Consider the following 19744-nt stretch of genomic DNA (forward strand, 5'->3'; position numbering starts at 1 on the left):
GCAGTAAATTCAGATCCAATCATGGCTTTGAGCAGGCATAAAAAGATACAAAAATGCTAACAGGAACTCCATTCAGTCATCGCAATTTTGAGCAAAGAGAAAGGCATCAATTAATTTTCAAAGGGCAAGTACAGCACTACTGCAAGAAAGCTGCACGCTAGAACTGTTCTGAAATACCTTCTCTTCATACATGTCTCACACAAGTAAACTTGGGTGGCTACTAATCTGAGTCACTTTTAAAACAAAAAGCAAGAACTCATTGCTTCCATAATGTGTCTTCAAAATACTTACTTCTACATTGAGAGGCTATCATTATCTCTGATACCAGAACAACTGTATATTGTGCTAAAACCTTGCTAGCATTTCCTCCATAAAATAAGAAACTTTGACACAAACAGTATTTAAACATCACCACAGAGATAGAGCAAAACCAGATATAAGCTAAAGAGCAAGAGAAGAAATTTGAATGGAATTACCTTATTGTGCGAATATAGTCCAATCTAGTATTTTAAGAGGTCATCCAACAACCTTTGTTTGCAGAACAAAGCAGTATCAGTCAGCTTTTGCTCTATTTGACTCAAAGATTTCTCAATATTTGTAACCTCTCCATATAACCAGACACAAAGATTAGAGGATACATCTTTAATTAATCTTGTATAAGTATGAAAGAGTACTGTTGATTAGAAGGAGTTAGAAAAACACACAAAGTATACATCTGTGTTGGAATAAGAAATTAAAGGCAATAAAACCTGTATCTTTGTTTGTTTGTTTGTTTTACAAGGAATGTTTTCAGTATCTGTCTAAGTAAGCCTTGGCGCTGAAACAGTAATCTAAAAGCAGTGCCTTGCAGAGATCAGATTATTCTTCCTTGCCAAACAGATCATCCAGAAGAGGTAAGTATTTGATCCCTTTCACAGCAAAGGATGGTGGTTGTCCTCTCCAGTCATCTTCAGTCTGAAATTAGTAACCCAGAGAATGTCTTAGAATATAATATCGAAAAGAAGAATAATTAAAAGCTGGTCAACGTAAGATACAATGAGCTGCTTCATTTCCACATACAAATCTGTAAAAAGGTGGACCTTTATACATCACATCCTCTTAAAAGATTACATGCACATTTTAATCAATCTTGAAGAATATTTTATTTAAAATATTTTCTATCATTAGCCCTTTTGCAGATATTTTCGAATTAAATGATGCTATATTTTCTTCATCAAGACGCTTATACTTGAAAGTCTTGCAAGTCATCTATGTCTCAACACCAAAAATCATACAAAACAATGAGATAGAAGGAAGAAAAAAGTCAGCTAAACAAGCACAACTCTGTTGCTAAAATCTATCTGTCAAATAGAGGTACTGTAGCCCCAAAATATTGCTGTTAATTCATGGTAAGTCATGAACAGAATGACAATTAGATTCCTAAATTGAACAAGATTTAAATCCCTTCTTTTCTCTGATTTTTTTTCCATTTTGTATTGATCTCTTCATTAACATATTCTTTTATTGTACCAAAGATAGCCTAGATATTGCAGCTAACTAACAAAATAATAGTGTCAATAAAACTTAGTAAACTATACTGGCACCAATTTAGGTGCAGTTCATTGAAAACAGTGCTATATGTCAGTATGACAGGTACAGCAAAGCTTTGGAGCCGATGAGGAACTGATTATTGCAGCATGATGATGACTGATAATAATTTCTATTGATGTTCTTTCTTCCTTTTTGATTCCAGCTGTAACCTTCCCCCCATAACTCCATGTACCATTCCCAATTGGGACTCTTAGGCATCAACCACTCCTGGAAAGCCCATCCACTGGCTGTCCTCCAAGCAAAGATAAGGTCTTCTTCATACCCAAACAAAACCTCATCTCTTATGCTGAACATACATTTCACAACAAATGTCCACTTTAACCTCCTGCTTGTTTAACAAGCACCTTTTCCTTCATGCCTGCAACTTGGCTCCACCACCACTTGCACTCCACCTTCACCTCATAGGAGCCATCTCCTTTCCTCACCTGCCCAAAATCAGGTCATCCTCAATGGCTAGATAAGCTATCCTGTGAGGGGAAAAAAAAGGTCAAACACATTCAACACCAAGTGTATCTTTGCCTCCACTTCTTTCACTCTTGCTATTTGGCACTAAGCTTAGCAACATCTTCAAGGCAAAAATCCTCCAGGCGCAGGCTCTGACCTTTTTGTTTCTGTAGTACTGGGCCTTAGGAGGCCCTTTATGCTGACACAATCTCCTGTGACCATCACTGCTTAAATATTGAGTTATAACTTAAGCACAGAATTCTTCTGTAAAAACAAAGAATATCCACTGAACAAAACCTAATGCACACTTCGGACCACAGGACAGCTGTATAAAACATGTGGAAGGGCTTTGATGTTATCAAGATGAAAAAAAATCTTCTCAATGACAATGTGAAAAAATAAACCACCATGGAAAGCAGAGCAAACCAGCAACACTGGGCCCTCTTAGATGCCAGTGACAGTTTGAGATGCTGCAGAAGAAAGAGCTGGTAAGCCAAGTAAGAGAGGAGTCAGGTTAATAGCACAGTAATTGAGGAATATTGGTTTAAACTATGTCACCACTGAACTTGAATTTAAAGGAAAGATATGTTTCTAAATGGTCTGGATACAATCAAACACATTCTGTACAAGCATGGTAACACACTGGCTAGGCCAGATCAGCAAAACTACGTGTTGGCAGAAGGGCTTCAGATTTATCTGTTACAAAGTTTTAAAAAATCAGCATAATTGCCTTATGCACCATCTATTTTAAAATGTTCCATTCAGCACAACATGGCAAGATCAGATTAATCTCTGCAGTTTGTTGATACCACACTTTTATTTACCCCAAGTAGCAGGCTGGTGGAGATATACAAAGTTGATCTATCAATACTGTTCTTGCTGTACGCCTACCAGTGATGTAGTGTATTATGTACAAGTTTCTATGGAGTTATAAAAAATACATAGCTATTTTCTGCAGCGTCAGTGGAGTTTAAAGTATTTCCTGACCATCTCAGCAAGCTAACAGATCGTTTGACATGTGACAACGATATTTGTGGGTGAAGCGGTATTCACGCCCATTGTTCATGGACAAATACACCTGCTTCCCCTTCTCTTTTTTTTTTTTTTTTTTTTTTTTTTTTTTTTTTATTCTAGAAAACTGTCACAGAGATATGACACCTATTAGGCATGGGGGTGTTAAAGGCCTCCTCATCCCTGTTTGACTTCTCTGCTTTATTCTAAAACTCCCAGAAAAAAATAATGACTTGAAGAAAACAGGCACAAATACACAAATATGAAAACTGTTGTAGTCTCTATTGGACAAAGCATTCATGTTAAAGTTGGACAAATTATATCAAAGTACTCTACTGTTCCTTTGCTCAGATACACTGATTTTTACCTTGAGAGGATTCTTTATCATCTGGAAAGCAGGAATTTGATTCTTTCTCCAGTTCAGCCCATCCACAAGCTTTTTATATTCCACTTGCTTACGGTCATCTTCAAACCTGAACAAAATATCCATAAGATGACTTAAAGGAAATTTTCAACAAAGTTGTATCATGCTATCTACAGCATACTAAAACATTATCTTCTGGATAATAATTTTTTACTCCTTTACTGGCAATCACTGTCAAGAGTACAGAAAAACACTACCAAACTGTCAGGACATCTATATCATACATTCTAGTCCATATTCTTACAGGTTTATTGCATTTCAACTAATATCATTTTACTTTTGAAGCATTGCTCAACCTTTTACAACACTGGGATCTCATAACTGGTGACAAACAGTTGGGATGATCAGTGTGTGATTCCTTTGTGTAGAAAAGAAACAGGTAGAATGATACGAGAGAGCTGTGCTATAACACAACTGACCTGCTTTATATGGCTTCTACAATCATTTCCTGAAAATAAGCAATCCTTCAAAAATGCTGTTTGGACACATCTTGGGATCAATTTACAATTGCCAACACACAGCTCTCTAACCTATCAAATAATAGCCAGATTTAGGAGTCACAAGTCTTGTCATTTGGTAGTTGGTTTATGTCATTGTTCTTTATTTCTATGGAATAAATATATATATTTGTTCAGTACCTAAATGCTTGAAGATATATATGCTGCCAGCTAAATTCTACAGATACATGTGGAACACACTATCTGCCTCGCTTAAATTTCTAAAATCATTACCCTGCACTAATAAACCCCATGGGAGCAAATCTGTAAGCCACATCATCTTTCTGCCATTGATGTGGATGAAGCAACTTCAGAAAAAAAATCTACAATTCAGCAAAACACTTAGGTGATTAAGGCACTTGGGAACCACTGTTATTTCAGTGGAACTAGTCAAATGCTTAAAAGATATCTTCAGGCCGAAGCTACCATGCATATCATTCTTGAAATGAACAGCTTAACTACTCCGCTATAAATACTAGCAGCTTTTGTGAATGACATCTGCCTCACCTAACACTACCTACATATAAGAGGGACCTGGTTTAGGCAGATAAGCACACCCTGGAAGTGTCTGTGCCTCACTCCATGGAGAGACATATAACTAGCGAGACTCAATACCTAGTGCTTGGTGGGAAACACCATGTTCAACAATTCCGTCCTGTAATCTGTAACCTAAACAAATAACTACTGCACAGGAGCAAGATCATCTCTAGGAAACAAGTATTTTAGAAAATCATTTTATCTTGTTCTTAAAGAAATACCACCACACAAAACATTAGCCTCAAAACCGTTCAACCACTGCAGAAGGTAAAAATTAAGCATGAAGGTACTTTAAGGGAGAATTTACAGCACAAACTGGGAAAACAACATTGGAGAAGCAAAGAAATAAATCCAGTGACAAAAATAAACTGCAATAAACCACAACTCATCCTCTCCTTCTCCTCCCCCCACACCTTTCATTTAATAGTCAGCAGGAGAGATAATAAAACAATATACTGAAAGCCATAAACAGAGATGCTAGCTATAAACTGGAATGTTAAGTACATTGAATTATGTTGAAGATGAAAGCAAGTCAGAAAAGAATGCTACTGTTACTAGTATTAAAGAGGAGCCTGAAACATTGCCCTGAGAAACCCTCCTATGCTAGCTTGATTCTTTATAATAGCTCACATGCAAGCTAACATTTTCATAAAGCCTTACTTTTGGGGAATATATTCAATACACAAGAAAATTATCATTCTCACTTCTACAGGGTTCTTGTTTGCTTCAGGTTTTTTTGCAGATGGCAATTGAGAAAAGAAAGCTTTGTCTTAGAAATAACAGGACAATAAAAAACCCCTTACCTCTTGGAAAAAAATATGGTACAGAGATTTTGAATTTCAAAACTATCATGACAATTTTTTTCTTTTACTATATATGTATTTATCTTTTGCTCATTGTGAAAAGTCAAAAGATTGTCTACTGCCAAGATGCAGAGCTGTATAAGCAGCATTTTTAAATAAAGAACAAGTGAAGGCATGTAACTACTTAAACTTTATGTTGAGGCAATGAATTCAAGGAAAGCATTGCTTCTGCTTTCAACAAACATTAACAAGGAGAAAAGTTCTTTGATGTGACAGCACTAGCAAACAGATAACAACATGGGCATGAAGTTAACTCTAACCAAAGATTTTAACATGGGCAGAGGAAATGGGATTCTTAAATTCCATATTTAAATGGCTACAAAAAGCAACTTAAAATATTACTTTGGAATAATCCAGAAAGAAAAAACAAAAAGTCTACTCTTTAGATCTCTTCCCTGTTGTGACTTATCATATCAATCTACTAAAAGCACACACTTGCAATTTGGCAGAGAGTATCCAGATGGACTGAGAAGATGTTATCAATTTGTGCGTTATTAGGACCGAGATGTATACATTTCAGTGGCTGGAGTTAATATGGCTGAAACTGACAGTGCTCTTCAGGAAAGGAAATTAGGTTTGTTTTATCAAGATGCAACAAAGATCTCTTCATACCATGCTTCTCTTCAGTTTTGCCCTATGACTTCACCAATGAATGTGATTTTAGACTATGAACATCACTCCCCCATCCCTCTCAGTTTGCAGAGCTTTTTTTTTTTCTTTGACATTACAGAAATAATCACACATTTCTGCTTCTAAAAATATATTCATAATGAATTACTTCAGATACAAGAAAAATCTGGATAAATCACATTATGACCATTCCAGAGGATGAGTAAAGGCTACTTACAAATATTTTTTCTTTCCCATCAAGAAATCTGTAACCCAAACATTCGTGTGAAATGTTAATGTACATGCAGAGTTTAATTCCTTAGTTTTGCATAACATTTATTAAGAAGTTAATCTGATAATAACAGAGGAGAAGCATCATGCTGCTTTAACCTTAGAGAAAATATTGCGATTCTTCAGCCCATTTGATAGTCTCAGTGTAACACAGGTATATACCTAAATTGTCATAAACAAATAATATGAAAAGATTGAAAACTGCAAGAACAAACAAGCCTATGCAGCTGACCAGCACGAATTAAGTAATGGCTACCATCTTGTGTACAAATTTACTCATGTCTTGAAGAACTATAAATTGAACTATCAGTTACTCAGCATACTGAATAACAGAAATAATTTCTTTTAAGAGATCCAAATATTAATGCTAAAGACTCCTTTCATCACAAATGGCATAGGGAGTCTCAGGCATCAAAATTAATGAGCAGAAGACAGAGTGCAGGAGAACGATTTTGTGACCATTTCCCGTCCTGCTCCTGCTACCAGGACTCCTTGCTTTTCTGTAGCAGGAAAAGAGGTTTTAGTTCCTGAAATAAATACGTCAGCCCTAAAATAACCTTACAGGTAGACAACTAGGTAAAAAATTATTACCCAGCCACAAACCAGGGAAAAGCTGAGCAGGCAGTAGTGGCCTGGCCTAGCCTATTAGTGACTTGACAACCGGGATGATCATGTAGGAGGCCCACTGTTATCAGACACTGCTAACTGAGACACTAGGCATTAACTTTCTCAAAAAAACGAGCCCCCTCCAGAATCCTATAGTCTCACACTGTGGAGAGGTGAAGAACTACACAGCCATTTTTAAGAGAAATTAAAAGACATATTTTTAAAAATAGAGACCTACACTTAACAACTAAACTAATCCAGAACAATCAACGTGTAATACTTGTAAACTTGTCATCCATTCCTTCTTCCCTCCATTTTTTCTTTCCTTATCTGCTAGCTGTTTAGATATCCTCTGAGGAAGGACTGCATCTTTTAAAGTCCTCGTTAGCATACATTTAGCATTGTTGTAAATAAATACAACAGAAAAAAAAAACCTTAAATTCATTACTTAAGCACTTCAGTAACATTTATTTATTAAACAAACTATAATTGTTCATTATGCCTGCATAAATTTAAAGAAATGTTTATAATTACTACTGTAGTTTTCTGGCAGGAACAATTGTGTACCATCTGCATTGCTTAATACATTGTGATTAGAAGTCTGTACTGCCCTGTGATTAAAAAATTGAGAAAATGCTGATGGAGAAAGGAAATACTTTTTAATAAACCAGCTCAGGTGAATTGGAAAAATGGACACATTGTTGGGTACCTAAATCCTCCTATTTCACCATCCCACAATTAAAAATAAAAATTTACCCTAGACAGACAATATGAAAGAGTCTTATGAAACCTCAGTCTTCGTGCTAATTCTCCCTGCACTCTGGGGAAACTGAATGGTCTTTGGGTACAATAAACAACATCTTGGGTAATCGGGAGGTGACCACAAAATTAGACAGTAATTTCTAGCCCCATCCTAAGCTTTTAATAAGTGACAGAACATCACAGCATAATTTATAAATGTAAATAATAAATACTTTAAGAATATTACCTTTCAAAACAGAAAAATACAACCATTAAGCCCTACAGAAAGTCTTTGCCACCTAATCTCAGATAGCAAATCTGAATAAACACATAGCTCCAGTCTTCAACTATTATCTGATCACATTGTCTAGCATCACTTTATAGCTGAATAGGGTCCAGCTAGTGCATTAACAATATATACTGATTTTGTGGGAATCAATCCAACAACTTTTATTGTACCACTTTCTTCCTTCATAAATACAGATACATGCAGTAGGAACACCACCATCACTTGCTTCAGAAACATCAATGGACACAAAACTACATGCTTCCTCATTCAAAAAAAAAACCAACAAAAAAAAAAAGAATGAATTCTGTTGACAAACTTTGCCCACACAGAATTGCATACTCTCCCAGAGTGAGACTGTTCATGATTCTTCAGTCAAAGAAAACTACAGGAAGCAAGAGGAAAGGAAAAGTTTAAAAGTCATTCAGCCAACTCTACTCTTCGATTTCTGGATTACTGGAAACTAACTCCTATTAAATATACATTGAAAAAAAAAAAATCTTTCCCCGACTCTGCCCCCTCATGAAACAATAAATTTACCAAGCAGTGCAAACTGCACACTGCAGTGCAGTGACTCATCACATAAACTGCCATCTTTCGAAGCATATGATATTGTAACTTAGAACCAGCATTACACATAGCACTCTATCATATGAAGTACTTCTCACACTAATTTCTGAGGCCCAGCCCCACACCATGTACCTTTCTCATACAGAAATCTGCAACACAGGTTGGTCACAGCCCCTTTAGAAACAAAGGAAAATGGATGGTAATTTAGAAATCCGGCTCTTATATAGGCTGAGATAACTCTCTCCTTCTCCATTGCATACAGAAAGAACCTAGAGCGTCCTAATTCAGCTGTCGGGTACCTGGCTAAACCTGGGTGAAATCCAGCTTAGTCTCTTCCTTGTCTTCTAAGTTTATCTGCAATTTTTATCACAATGTACTGGTTTTTTTTCTTTTTAACCGCCTGCACTGATACTCTTCAGGAGAGAAGAGGTTCATCTCACAAAAGCTTTCCCTGGTATAAATTCATAAACAATAAACACATTTCTAGAGCCTATGATGTGTCAGGCTTGCCTGTTTTTCATCAGCATTGTGTTAGTATATAAAGGAAAACCTCTAGTCCCTCATTTGTGCATCTATTCAATTTCAGCCCTTATGAAGAGGAAACTATGAGAACCCCTTGTCTAGTTCAGGATGTCAATTGTCCTCCAACGCTTTTTGTATTGGGCAGCTTAGTGGGAGTTCTAAAAAATGAGTTTTAGATTAATGCTAAAATTCAGACATGATTCTGATGACTAATAGTTGTACCCTAACTGTCAGATGTGATAAATGGCAAACAAACTGCCAAAGTAATCTTTTTGGCTACTGCAGGGAACTATTCTGAAAGTTTTTGGTCTGGAAACAGGAGCTTTGTGAAAAATAGCCCTTTAGGCTTCTTAAAACAGTCTTGTTGATACTGAGTTAAGTAGGAAGTTTTGTTTGCAGTATGAAGATTTTTTATTAAAATGGATTCCACATTTCTGCCTGACGAGTCTTTTCATTATTTAATAAATCCAGATGCTTAGTTTGCAATTCCTCCTGAAATCAAAAAGCGTATCTACCTGAAAGCACCTAAACATGACAGAAGACAAGACCCGCTCCTGCTTTTAACACAGTATAAAGGTACAGACAAAACATTTAAGGATGTTCCACAAGGGAAAGAAGAGACCAATGAGCAGGCATTTAAACCTATTACCAGAAAATTTGGCCATGAAAACCAAATTCAACATGAGTGTTCAAAACACCACAAGTTACTCTGAACATCAGGCTTTTACACAAGTGCACTGAATACTAGTTCTTTTCACTTCTATTCCCATTAATACAGCTAGCCAAGCAATTTGTCTCAAAAAAAATTAAATGTGCTATGGAAAAAGACCAAACCATGCCAACACTCCTTTTTGTCTTTAAAAATTGCAATGAGATATATGTTGGGTGAGAGTAATAGGAGTAGCAAACATCTTATATTCATTACTGATGCCGTCTACTTGATTGAAGGACATTTCATTGTATTCATCCTGGTATGTTTTTTAAAACTCACATAATGTGCTTTCATAAGATTATTGTTTTTACCTTACACATACACTGGAATAACTAATGTGAAAAAAGTTAAACTCATTGATAATTATCAGTAGCTGATTCCCATAAGACTAATTCTATAGAATTCTGGCAAAACCAGATGATCTTCTGTGCCAGACAAAATGAAGAGACGTTGCTAAGATGGATGCACCTCAGCTGATTATTGATATTCTATAAACAGCAAAATATGCATGTGTATAGGGAGAAAATCAGCACCATGAAACAATTAATACTACATGAATGACACATTCTTAAGAACTGTGTCTGCAGTAGATATTTAGCATTGATTTGTGCCCATGCATGCAGGTTAATTGCCCCTAACTTACATGGTCAGTAAAGCTTGCAGATCATCACCAGCCAGTGGCAACTTAAAGGACTTGCAAATAGTCCTGCACCTCTCATGGGGCAGCACTCCACATCTATACAAACAGAAAGAGACGGGGAGGAGTGTACATTAGGTATTTTCCACATTTACTTCAAGTGAGTGCTGCTGTGAATGGGAAAACATGTAAGGAATATCAGGGTAGATAGGTAGAGGTAAAGAAAACAAGGTTTTATGAAATTTCACTATTACAAAGCCAAGAAACTTGAAGTACACATTGTGGCCTGTCTCCCCCATGCTGAGGTCCTTAGTGATTATCTGTGATTCTTTATCTGTGACCTCAGAGAACAAAAAGGGCAAATGAGTCATATAAAGAATTAGCTACAACTCCTTTCTTTTTTCCCCTTAAATCATTATTTTTCCTCTTTAATTTAAAATAGTGTGTTTCGCCTGTGAACGTGCATCTGATTATGTCACAGAATGTTCAGTTGAGCAGCTATAATAAACAGTCCACAAACAAAATGAAACAAAATGAAAAAGAGACGAAAAGGCTATCCTTTTCTTGTCTACTGTGAAGTGCTAACATAAGCTTAAAATTACAGATAATATTCTTTGGCCACAATATCATTTGCACAGCAACAAACAGAAAAGTAGGTAGGTTTACAAGCAGAGCTTCCCAAATAACAGTTTAAGATAAATAGAGCAAACTTACTTTTCATGGTCATTGTATATAAGCACTGCAGACAGTTGTTCAAAATTCTCAAAGTTATTTTTCTTCAGTTGTTCTTGAGCCATTGCAAGGAGGCAGTGGAGGTCCATTTCATATTTCTCTCTCACGCTGTAATAGCGTGCAAGAGTCCTAATTTCATGTTCTGAAAACACTCCATCAGTGATACTGACTATCAAATCTCTGTTCACAAAAACAACAGTCTACATTAGTTTTAAGCAAAGGATTTAAAAACAGTTAATAATCCTAAATTCCAGGGGGGAAAAAAGGATTAAAAGGCACTCATCATAAAATTATGTATTTAGATCTTTAAAGACTGTATCTACTTAAATTTTCAAATTCATGTCTATTCAGGGAGGTACAATGGATATTACCTGAACTCTGAAACTTTTGCAGGATGCCCACTTTCCTCAGTAGTCAGCTATATATACAAAAATACATAATAATAATGACTTAAGTCTTTTACCCAGGATGCCATACTGGCATGGAATATTAGCAGAGATTAATGTTGTCATTGCATTTGTCCAACAAGATAATGAATTAACGAGGTATTACCCTGTTTTGTTCCTAATCATATTTTGCATTCTGCAGCACCATGATTAATTATCTGTAAACAGAGAGCATGCACAACAGTTGCATAACACAGAGAGAGAGAATTAACAAAGGCAGAGGAGAAGTGGGGCAGAAGATCCCAACAGAGAACAGAATATTAATCAAACATCAAACCACACTTCACAAAGCATTGTGAAAGCTGGCCGTGATGGTAGCTTTCAGAGGAAAGCTGAGAGAAGGGAAATAGAAATTGGTCAGAGAGAGAGCAGAAAATTATACCCAACTTGAAATCACAAGTCCTCCTGGCAAGAATAGAAGACAGAATGCAAAAGCAAGACAAGTTTATGCTTGGACACTGTCAGTGGAGAATCAGGTCCCATGCAGGGAAGAGCCTGAGATGTGCTCTCCCAAGACTGCTTGTGCTGCTCTGACATATCAGTCTAATCCAAGGAAGAGAAATGTTCCTGAGATCCACTCAATGGGCCAGTGCTGGGACTGAATGACTAGTCATTCCTGTTATGTCAATAATTTGTTGATGATAATAGAACTGGAGTGAGCTCTGGGTAAACCCTGAAGGCACATCAGCAAATGGACACAAGCTTTGAAGCTTAAGAATCTGGACTAGTAATTACAGTTCAGAAGATTCTTCTGATTTATAATATTGGTGGAGGATTTGAAAGACTACATTGTCTTTGCAGTAGGGGGTTTGTTGTCTTCAATGATTACAGAGTTCTTTCTATGTCCTGGGTATTGACACAACATAAGGGAAGAAAAATACCAGCAGTGAGGTATGCAAGGAAACCTAAGAGGCTTCCTGCTCTCCGGGAAAAAACTGGCCTGAACTGTAGGTTACCTCAGCTGTTACAAGGCCTCTTGTCAAACCCGGCTTAGAGCACCTACATTGGCGTTATGATCTCAGATGTCTGCCTCTGGTGAACTCATGTTCGACAGGACTTCTTTTTAATAGCAAGCATCTACATAGGTTTATGTGCCTCAGTCAAAATTAGATTAATTATATATAATATTTCTGGATAAACTGCACTAAGGATAAACAGCATAATTGTGATTGAAAACAAATGGAAGAAATTATTAGTGATGTACAAAGTTCTGACACAAGGCTCAAACTGCTGGCTGAAGAACAGTTAAATTCTTGAATCAATCTGATAATGGGTCTCTTAACATTCACATGTGAACTAAAAGCACAGAAATGTAGTATCCTTCCAAACTGCAAAATTTTATCAACAAACACAATTTTTCACTTGCTTTGTCTCAGAGGCTTGCGTGGGCCTGTTCAAATGAAGATATCTCTTCACAGAATATGATTGCACTTACACAGCTATTCAAAAAAGGATGCTAAACACTGTACAGTGTCTACTTTGATTCAATTATGGCTTTCTTCATATTAAACAAACCTAAAAGATCCTTTATTTACAGTGGCAAGAGATAAATATAAGGAGAAGCCAAGGTGTTGACAGTAGCAAACCTTATTTGAGATTATGCAAATTCAATGACCAAACTTGGTTCATCTATTATCATTATTTTGTCAGTATTATTATCCCACTTACCGAATATTACTATTTATATTGTAGCAACATTCAGAGATCCAGTTGAAACTGGAGCCTCTTTCCTGGAGCCTGCAGTAATACTACTGCAAACACAAAGAAGAGGACAATACTGCCTGATAAGCCTGGCACCCTGAATGCTTGGGCTGGTGAAGCTGAAAGCATGTAGATAACATCACCCATCTGAATATTTCCACAGTCTGGATTTCCATACATGGCACAGATTTTTCCAGTGTCAGGATTTTAAAGGTCTTTTATTTTCTCAAGCCAGTCAGTGACAAGCAAGTTGCCAAAACCGCCAGATAAAATAATTGTCTCGTTTGGGAATTAAGGAATATTTTAGTGACTGTTAGGGCCTAATGAGTGAGACCCAAGATTTGCAAACTGAATTACATCTAAACTCTTCCTGACAAAAAGAAACAAGCTGCAACAATTGTTCCCACAGTTTAGTTATCTTTTGTTTTACTTGGGTTTTTTTTGTTCTAGAAGAATAAAACAGATTGCAATCTGAATTTGGTAGAGAAAGAAGAAATAATAATTAACTGTTTAAGAGAGCTGTTTCTGAAGCTGAATTGAAGATAAGCATCTTTGTTAAACCCACACGGTTCTTTGTCTCTAACAGGGAAAAGTCTTGCCAGTAGCTTATGAGAAAAAGCAGTCTATATAGGACCATGAGATGCACTGGCATCTAAGTTTTAGTTATTTTTTTCTTCTGTTTTTAACAAAGCTTTCAGTGTTTTTAACAGTAACTTATGGCATAGCTTCAGTGTACGCCATGTATTTATTTCCTGGATGATATGCTGTAGATTTGGGTTCTGAAAGTAGTAAAAGTAAATTGTATAATTACAATTCTGCTTCACTACATCATACTTGTAGGTGCATTTTTAAATGCAGTTCATATCAATTTACACAGGTAGAAAGGAAGAAATCTGAACAGCCAAATCTAGAGCACAGTAAAGCTTTAGCTGTGTTTAAGATAAGAGGATTATCATGCTGGTTGAGGCTGTCACACAGATAATTGCCTGTACTAAAAATAATCATTTGTAGTCAGTTATAATCATTAAATGCCATGACAGAATAAAAATAAACAGTGATGTAAACAAGAAAATACAAAACTGAAAGAAAAATACATATTCTATTCACAGAAAAATATCTTAAGAGTTCTCATAGATGCAAAGAAGTGCTCTCGTCTTTGTCATTAAAAATGTTTTGTTCTAAAACAAGATACATGGATAATAATTAGAAGAAAGCCTTTAAATTACTGAATATAATATGAATGAACAAAACCAAAATCTACAATCACTATAAAAGTTAAATATTCCTTCAAGGCAAATTCTTCCTCTGGTAGAGAGAATACTTCCTGTTAGACCTCAGTCGGTCCTACCACAGGAGGGATTGTAGACCGTTAGCACGTGCTCAAGACTGGCCCAGGTGAGCACTGAGGCCAAGAAAACATTTCTTTCATGGGTTCCCCTGCTTCCTCTCTTGCTCATGGAAAGGACTACTTCATTTTTCGTGCTGAAATCAAGTGCCTCAATACCATATAACCAGACATGTCTTACTCCACCCCACAGAACAGCACTACCCTAGATTAAACAGGTGGGCTGTTCACAACTGCACAGAATATGACCATGACTAAATTTAACACTCAACTGAGCCTCTTCTTGATAAAATAAAAATCTTTCCCTGCTGTTTGAAATCACAATCATCCCTTCTAAAAGAGTGCTCCACCAATTTCATTATGAAAATATTCTAAAACTTTGACCTGCTCTTAGTGCATGTAAGAAAAAGTTGTGCACATGATTATTTCATAATTTGAATTAAAACCATAATTATTTGATTTTTAAGTTATTGTGTATATAAAGTAAACCCCTCTTCCAAGTGCTATAATGTTTCTCCACATATATGCTAACTCAATTTTCTCCCCTTCTTCCCCTAGCAATAACATTTTCCCTCTTAATGCAATTAACAACTCAAAATCTTGCTTTTGTTGAGTAAAATATCTGAGTCTAGAAATATTTGACCAAAAGTTGCCAATAACTGTGGCCTCTCTTAGTTTAAATCCTACCTTTTAATCACTTATTTTTCATTTCTGAGTATCAGCTTGTTTTCGTATCTCACTACTTCCAATTTGAATTGCTGGAAGAACCTACCAGCGGTCTATATCTCTTCTGAGATATTTCAGAAGCAATTTCTGCCTTGGTTAACATTCCTATAGGGATGACATTCCACGCAATATACATCTACTTATATGCTTTAGTTATTATGACAGTTGCTAAATATGTAGTCATATGAAAACTAAATGCTTCTAGGTAAAATCTCCTCCTCTGTTCCACATCATTAATTTTACCAGTACCCAACACAGTTCATATGTTCAAGTATTCTAGCTGTGGGATAAACTGAAATCAGCCTGCATTTCAGCATGATTTCCTCTGTCAAGTATCTATACATTTACCCATTGCCTTATCTGGATCATTGCCAGAATCCAGATTTCTGTTCTCCCTATCTGTGCTGAAATTAGTATCCAAGCATTAATTAGTGCTCTCCCTACTGCCTTCCAGTCTTTTTTTAAAGTTGCTTACCACTGCGTTCTATAATTTCAACACACCTTTGTTCTGTGAAGACTTTCTTCTATATTAATGATTCAAAACCCAAAAAGCACCATTTTCAGGAGGCAACTCAAACATTCCTTCTTGAATTTCAAAACTACTAATTAATTTGTTTGACTCTCAGGATGGATTTTTCATTATCTTTCACTGTATATATTGCTGCTGACATGTCCTTCTTCACAACACCCTGTGACAGCTCTATAAAAAGTAGGCAGATCTGAGTTGTGCTTTAGAGCTTACTTGAAACTATCACATTTTTCTTTTTTTCTGGGGCACAGATTCACCTTCTTTCTCACACATAGTCTCCAAGTAAATGCAAGACAAATGCCATTTGCCAGTTAACATTTGCAGAAAGCATCACAAAACAGTCATGCTCTGTACATTTTTGGGAACGTGCCTTTGTTAAATACTAAAAAACAAAATCTACCGTCTTACCTGAAAGGCTCATACTTGATCACCTTGGTATGCTCAGGGTCAGTGGCTGCAAACACCTGTCTGATTTCTCGGGAGCGAAGTTCAGTTATATCTTTCAGCTTCTTGAGGATGACACCAATATCAGCCACAGAGAACTTAACAGAGGAAAGCAAGACATAGATTAGAGAGAAAAGCACTGTGCAACCAGCTATGCATGTACCAGCAAGAGTTGTCAAGATGCAGGGCAGTGCTGAACTGCTAAGTAGTATTAGTTTCTCCACTGTCTCACTTCAAATGCTTAAATCAGCACTGTGTTAAGTTTAGAAGGAAGCTTGCTACTGAAAAAAATTGCTTCCTATCAAGAATATAAAAAAAAAAAAAAAAATCCAAAATCATCAGATCATGCACTCTCAGCTTATTCCAGCTACATAAATGGACTTCCACTTTTGCTTCAAACATTATATTGCTAAAGTAGAAGTAGAAAGATTTAAAGTACAGTTTTAATAACTTGGTCTTCACTTTATGTTGGTGCACCTCATTTAATTCTCAATTACTAAATTTCACCAAGTTAAAACTATTTTTTTCATCACTGGCTCCAACGAACTGTTCCAACAGATATTCAAATGAGACCTTGTTGTCTTGCATACTCAGTAGATTGGAAACCTTTTAGGAACCAATTTTTCCTGTCATGTAAGAAGAATGCTTATTTCTTCCTAAATAGGTCATAAAAATAAATTTGAGTTTAGATAAACAGAACTGGAGCACTAAGACTTCCACCCTCTATTCAGCTTGTTGTGTTAGTGCTCTACCAAAGATTTATTTGCTATACTAATTTTTAACATAAAATATCTATGTATTTAGTCATTAAATTGGGGTTGAGTCCAAGTATTAGTATCTGATATGCCCTTATATCTGTAATGCTCCACCTAACGTATAAAGCATAATGAACTGTCTGAAAATAGTTTTCTTCCATTTCTTCCAGTAAGCAACGTTGTTTCAACTAACTTATTTGAAATTTGAAATTATGACTGGTATTAAGGCCCTAATCGTAACAGAGAACGGATCTCACTGCTGAAGCCTGTCTACAGCTTTGTATCAGTTCAAAGGGATCTAGAAAAGGGTATTTAAAGTCCCTATGACACTGCCAGAGCAGTACAAATTGATTCAAATTTAATTAATACATCAGTGGTTAGAGGTAACATGCTCAGATTTAGAGAAGACAATTGGTGCCAATGCCAAAACTCCAGGTACCACCCTGGCATGCATTGTCACACAGAGTAATGGTGTGAAGCAGCTGGACCAGCAATCAAAAAATTTTAGAGGCAGCCAATGAACAGAGATTGAGAAAAGACTGGGCAGAAGGAATCAATGAGCAGAGTATTTAGAGATGGACAAAGTGTTCTGTCTATTTAAGAACCTGTCTTCTCTATATTATCAAAGCAGTTATTTTTACATCTTTTTTCTAAACTACGTATTCCAAACACCTACGTAGACACCGAATAGAGCAGCATGGCAATCTTTACCTACCTTCCCTCCTTCTCATGTAATTGCTGACATGCTAGTAGTAACAATATAGTTTTGTTTGACTGTCTTGCTTAAGTCAAGTTTATTATGCTGAATTCAATGGAAGTAAAATCAACCTCTGTGTTGTGCTGCAGAAGACTACAAAGTTTGAACAAATGAGACTGTTTCAGAGATGACGAATTCATTTCCAAGGAGGCACAGTGATGCCTTGTTTGAAACACTCCTCAAACCTGGATAATACCAGTAGGACTGCGCATAACACACATGTTCTGTTTTGCAAGCAAATTCACAGTTTCTAAATACATCTTCTTTTTCCTCAAATGGGAAAAGAAACTAAAAGAGTTGGAAAGTTTTAAGAATTAGATCCTTAAAGTTACTTTCAGTACAGGTGGCAATCAAAATGACAAGACTCAATGATTTTTTTCTCTCCCCATAACTTAAAAGCAATATAAATAAATAAAATTTTGAAACCAAAAATTAAAACTTTCCAAATATCTCATATGGTGTCAACAAATGTTTCAATGATAGCAAAATCAATTCCCACCTGAACTATGATTACCAATCAAAATTTCATCTAAATCATCATATGCCTATAGAAATGTGGTCAAAACGACACTTTCCAGAAGAAAAACATTCCACCTGGATTTCTTTCACCAGTTTTCAGAAAATGTACTGTTGTGCTCTGCAAAAAGGAAAACTTCTTTCTATTCAGAAGGAAAATAATTTTTCTCATTTTAGAAATAGCTGACAAACAGTAATCTTAAAATTCTTCTTCAAACCATCTTCCAGCTCTACTCTTCTCTAATAATTGCTGAAGTCCCTGTGATTTGGGTATGCAATCCCCTGATGAACTGAGGCAAACAAGGTGTGTCTTTACTTTTGGAGCTCTGTTCAAAGGATGTGAGTAAAGCATCTATCATTGGGAGAAAAACCTTTTTTTCTGCCAGCTGTTTTCAAATCTTAACCATACAAAGAACATTTCAAAACTCAAAGAAGTATTTTTAGTGCTGCTTCTTCCCATTTTGCAGATTTTATTTTGATAATGTACAGTCATTCCATCTGGAAAACTAGGATCTCACCTGTCTGACCCAGGATAATCGGTGCAAACCAAAGAACACTTACTATTTAATGATGTGCTCTGCATTTTGGAGAATAGCTTTGGTTTTGATTCTACTAGGACAAGAAACATTCCAGCAGCAAGAAAACATAATGTATACAGCTTTGTGTTTTACTGCTTAAAGCATTTAGCAGTCATAGCATTTTATATCAACATGCAATTTGCAGACCTTCCTCATTATTCCAGGGAAGGCAGGTGGTGCTAACTCCACGCTAATTTACAAAGAAATTATGCTGTTCTGCTATTTTTGTTTGAGTAAGAACAGAATGTGTGGCCCAAAGGCAGCACAGGGTCAGGCTGCATCTACCTCTGCCTCAGCAGCACAATGGCATCAAGACTTGCAGTCATCAAGACTGCACTAGGCCTACTGGTGTCTGGGTGTCCTGCAGGTTCACAAAATTTGGTGAGGCAGCAGACAGGGACCAATTAAAACTTGCACTAAGAACCTTCTCCCTTCTTCATCCACAGAAGGTTTGGAGAAACAGGCAGAGGACCATAGCTTGATAAACCCTCCTGGCTATTTTCCCTAGGCAATCCCTTATCATACTTTAATAGGCTAAGCAAAAGAGCAGCTCTGGAGAAGGTCTGTTGAAGGCACAATTCATGCTTCCACCCCACCACCAGCTATGAAGTATTCACCTCACAGCACAGTCGAGTCCAAAGGCCGATGTTCAAGATCACACTGTGATGAAGCAATACTGCATAAGAGGGATTAAGATGCAGATGTGCCTTGGCTCCTGAGCTGGCTCAGGGCAATGGGGTCAGAGCTGCACATAACAGGAATTTTCAAGTGTACCAGGGTACATTTATTCAAATATTGCAGCAGAAACCATAATCTACATTTCTTACTAAACCAACATAAAATCCCACAAAATGCTCTGTGACTCTACTGTGGTT

At 36.5% G+C, this 19744-nt stretch overlaps 1 protein-coding gene across 3 annotated transcripts in view; it reads right to left on the reverse strand.

Annotated features, from left to right (window-relative positions):
• Nucleotides 1-628: 628 nt before the first annotated feature.
• EFHC2 (EF-hand domain containing 2) overlaps nt 629-19744 on the reverse strand; it is a 64378-nt gene continuing 45262 nt past the window's right edge. For 2 of the 3 annotated variants that reach the window (XM_026856012.1, XM_026856005.1), the window contains exons 11-15: nt 16228-16361; nt 11055-11252; nt 10347-10439; nt 3413-3518; nt 629-954 (exon numbers count right to left, since the gene is read on the reverse strand). In XM_026856012.1, coding sequence (XP_026711813.1) covers nt 859-954; nt 3413-3518; nt 10347-10439; nt 11055-11252; nt 16228-16361 — 627 coding nt within the window. In that variant the 3' untranslated portion in view covers nt 629-858. The remainder of the gene's footprint in view (nt 955-3412; nt 3519-10346; nt 10440-11054; nt 11253-16227; nt 16362-19744) is intronic. The other variant, XM_026856020.1, reaches the window with a different exon arrangement.

Source organism: Athene cunicularia, assembly GCF_003259725.1.
Source record: "Athene cunicularia isolate RWA chromosome 1 unlocalized genomic scaffold, athCun1 chr1_part1, whole genome shotgun sequence".
Classification (NCBI taxonomy): Eukaryota; Metazoa; Chordata; class Aves; order Strigiformes; family Strigidae; genus Athene; species Athene cunicularia.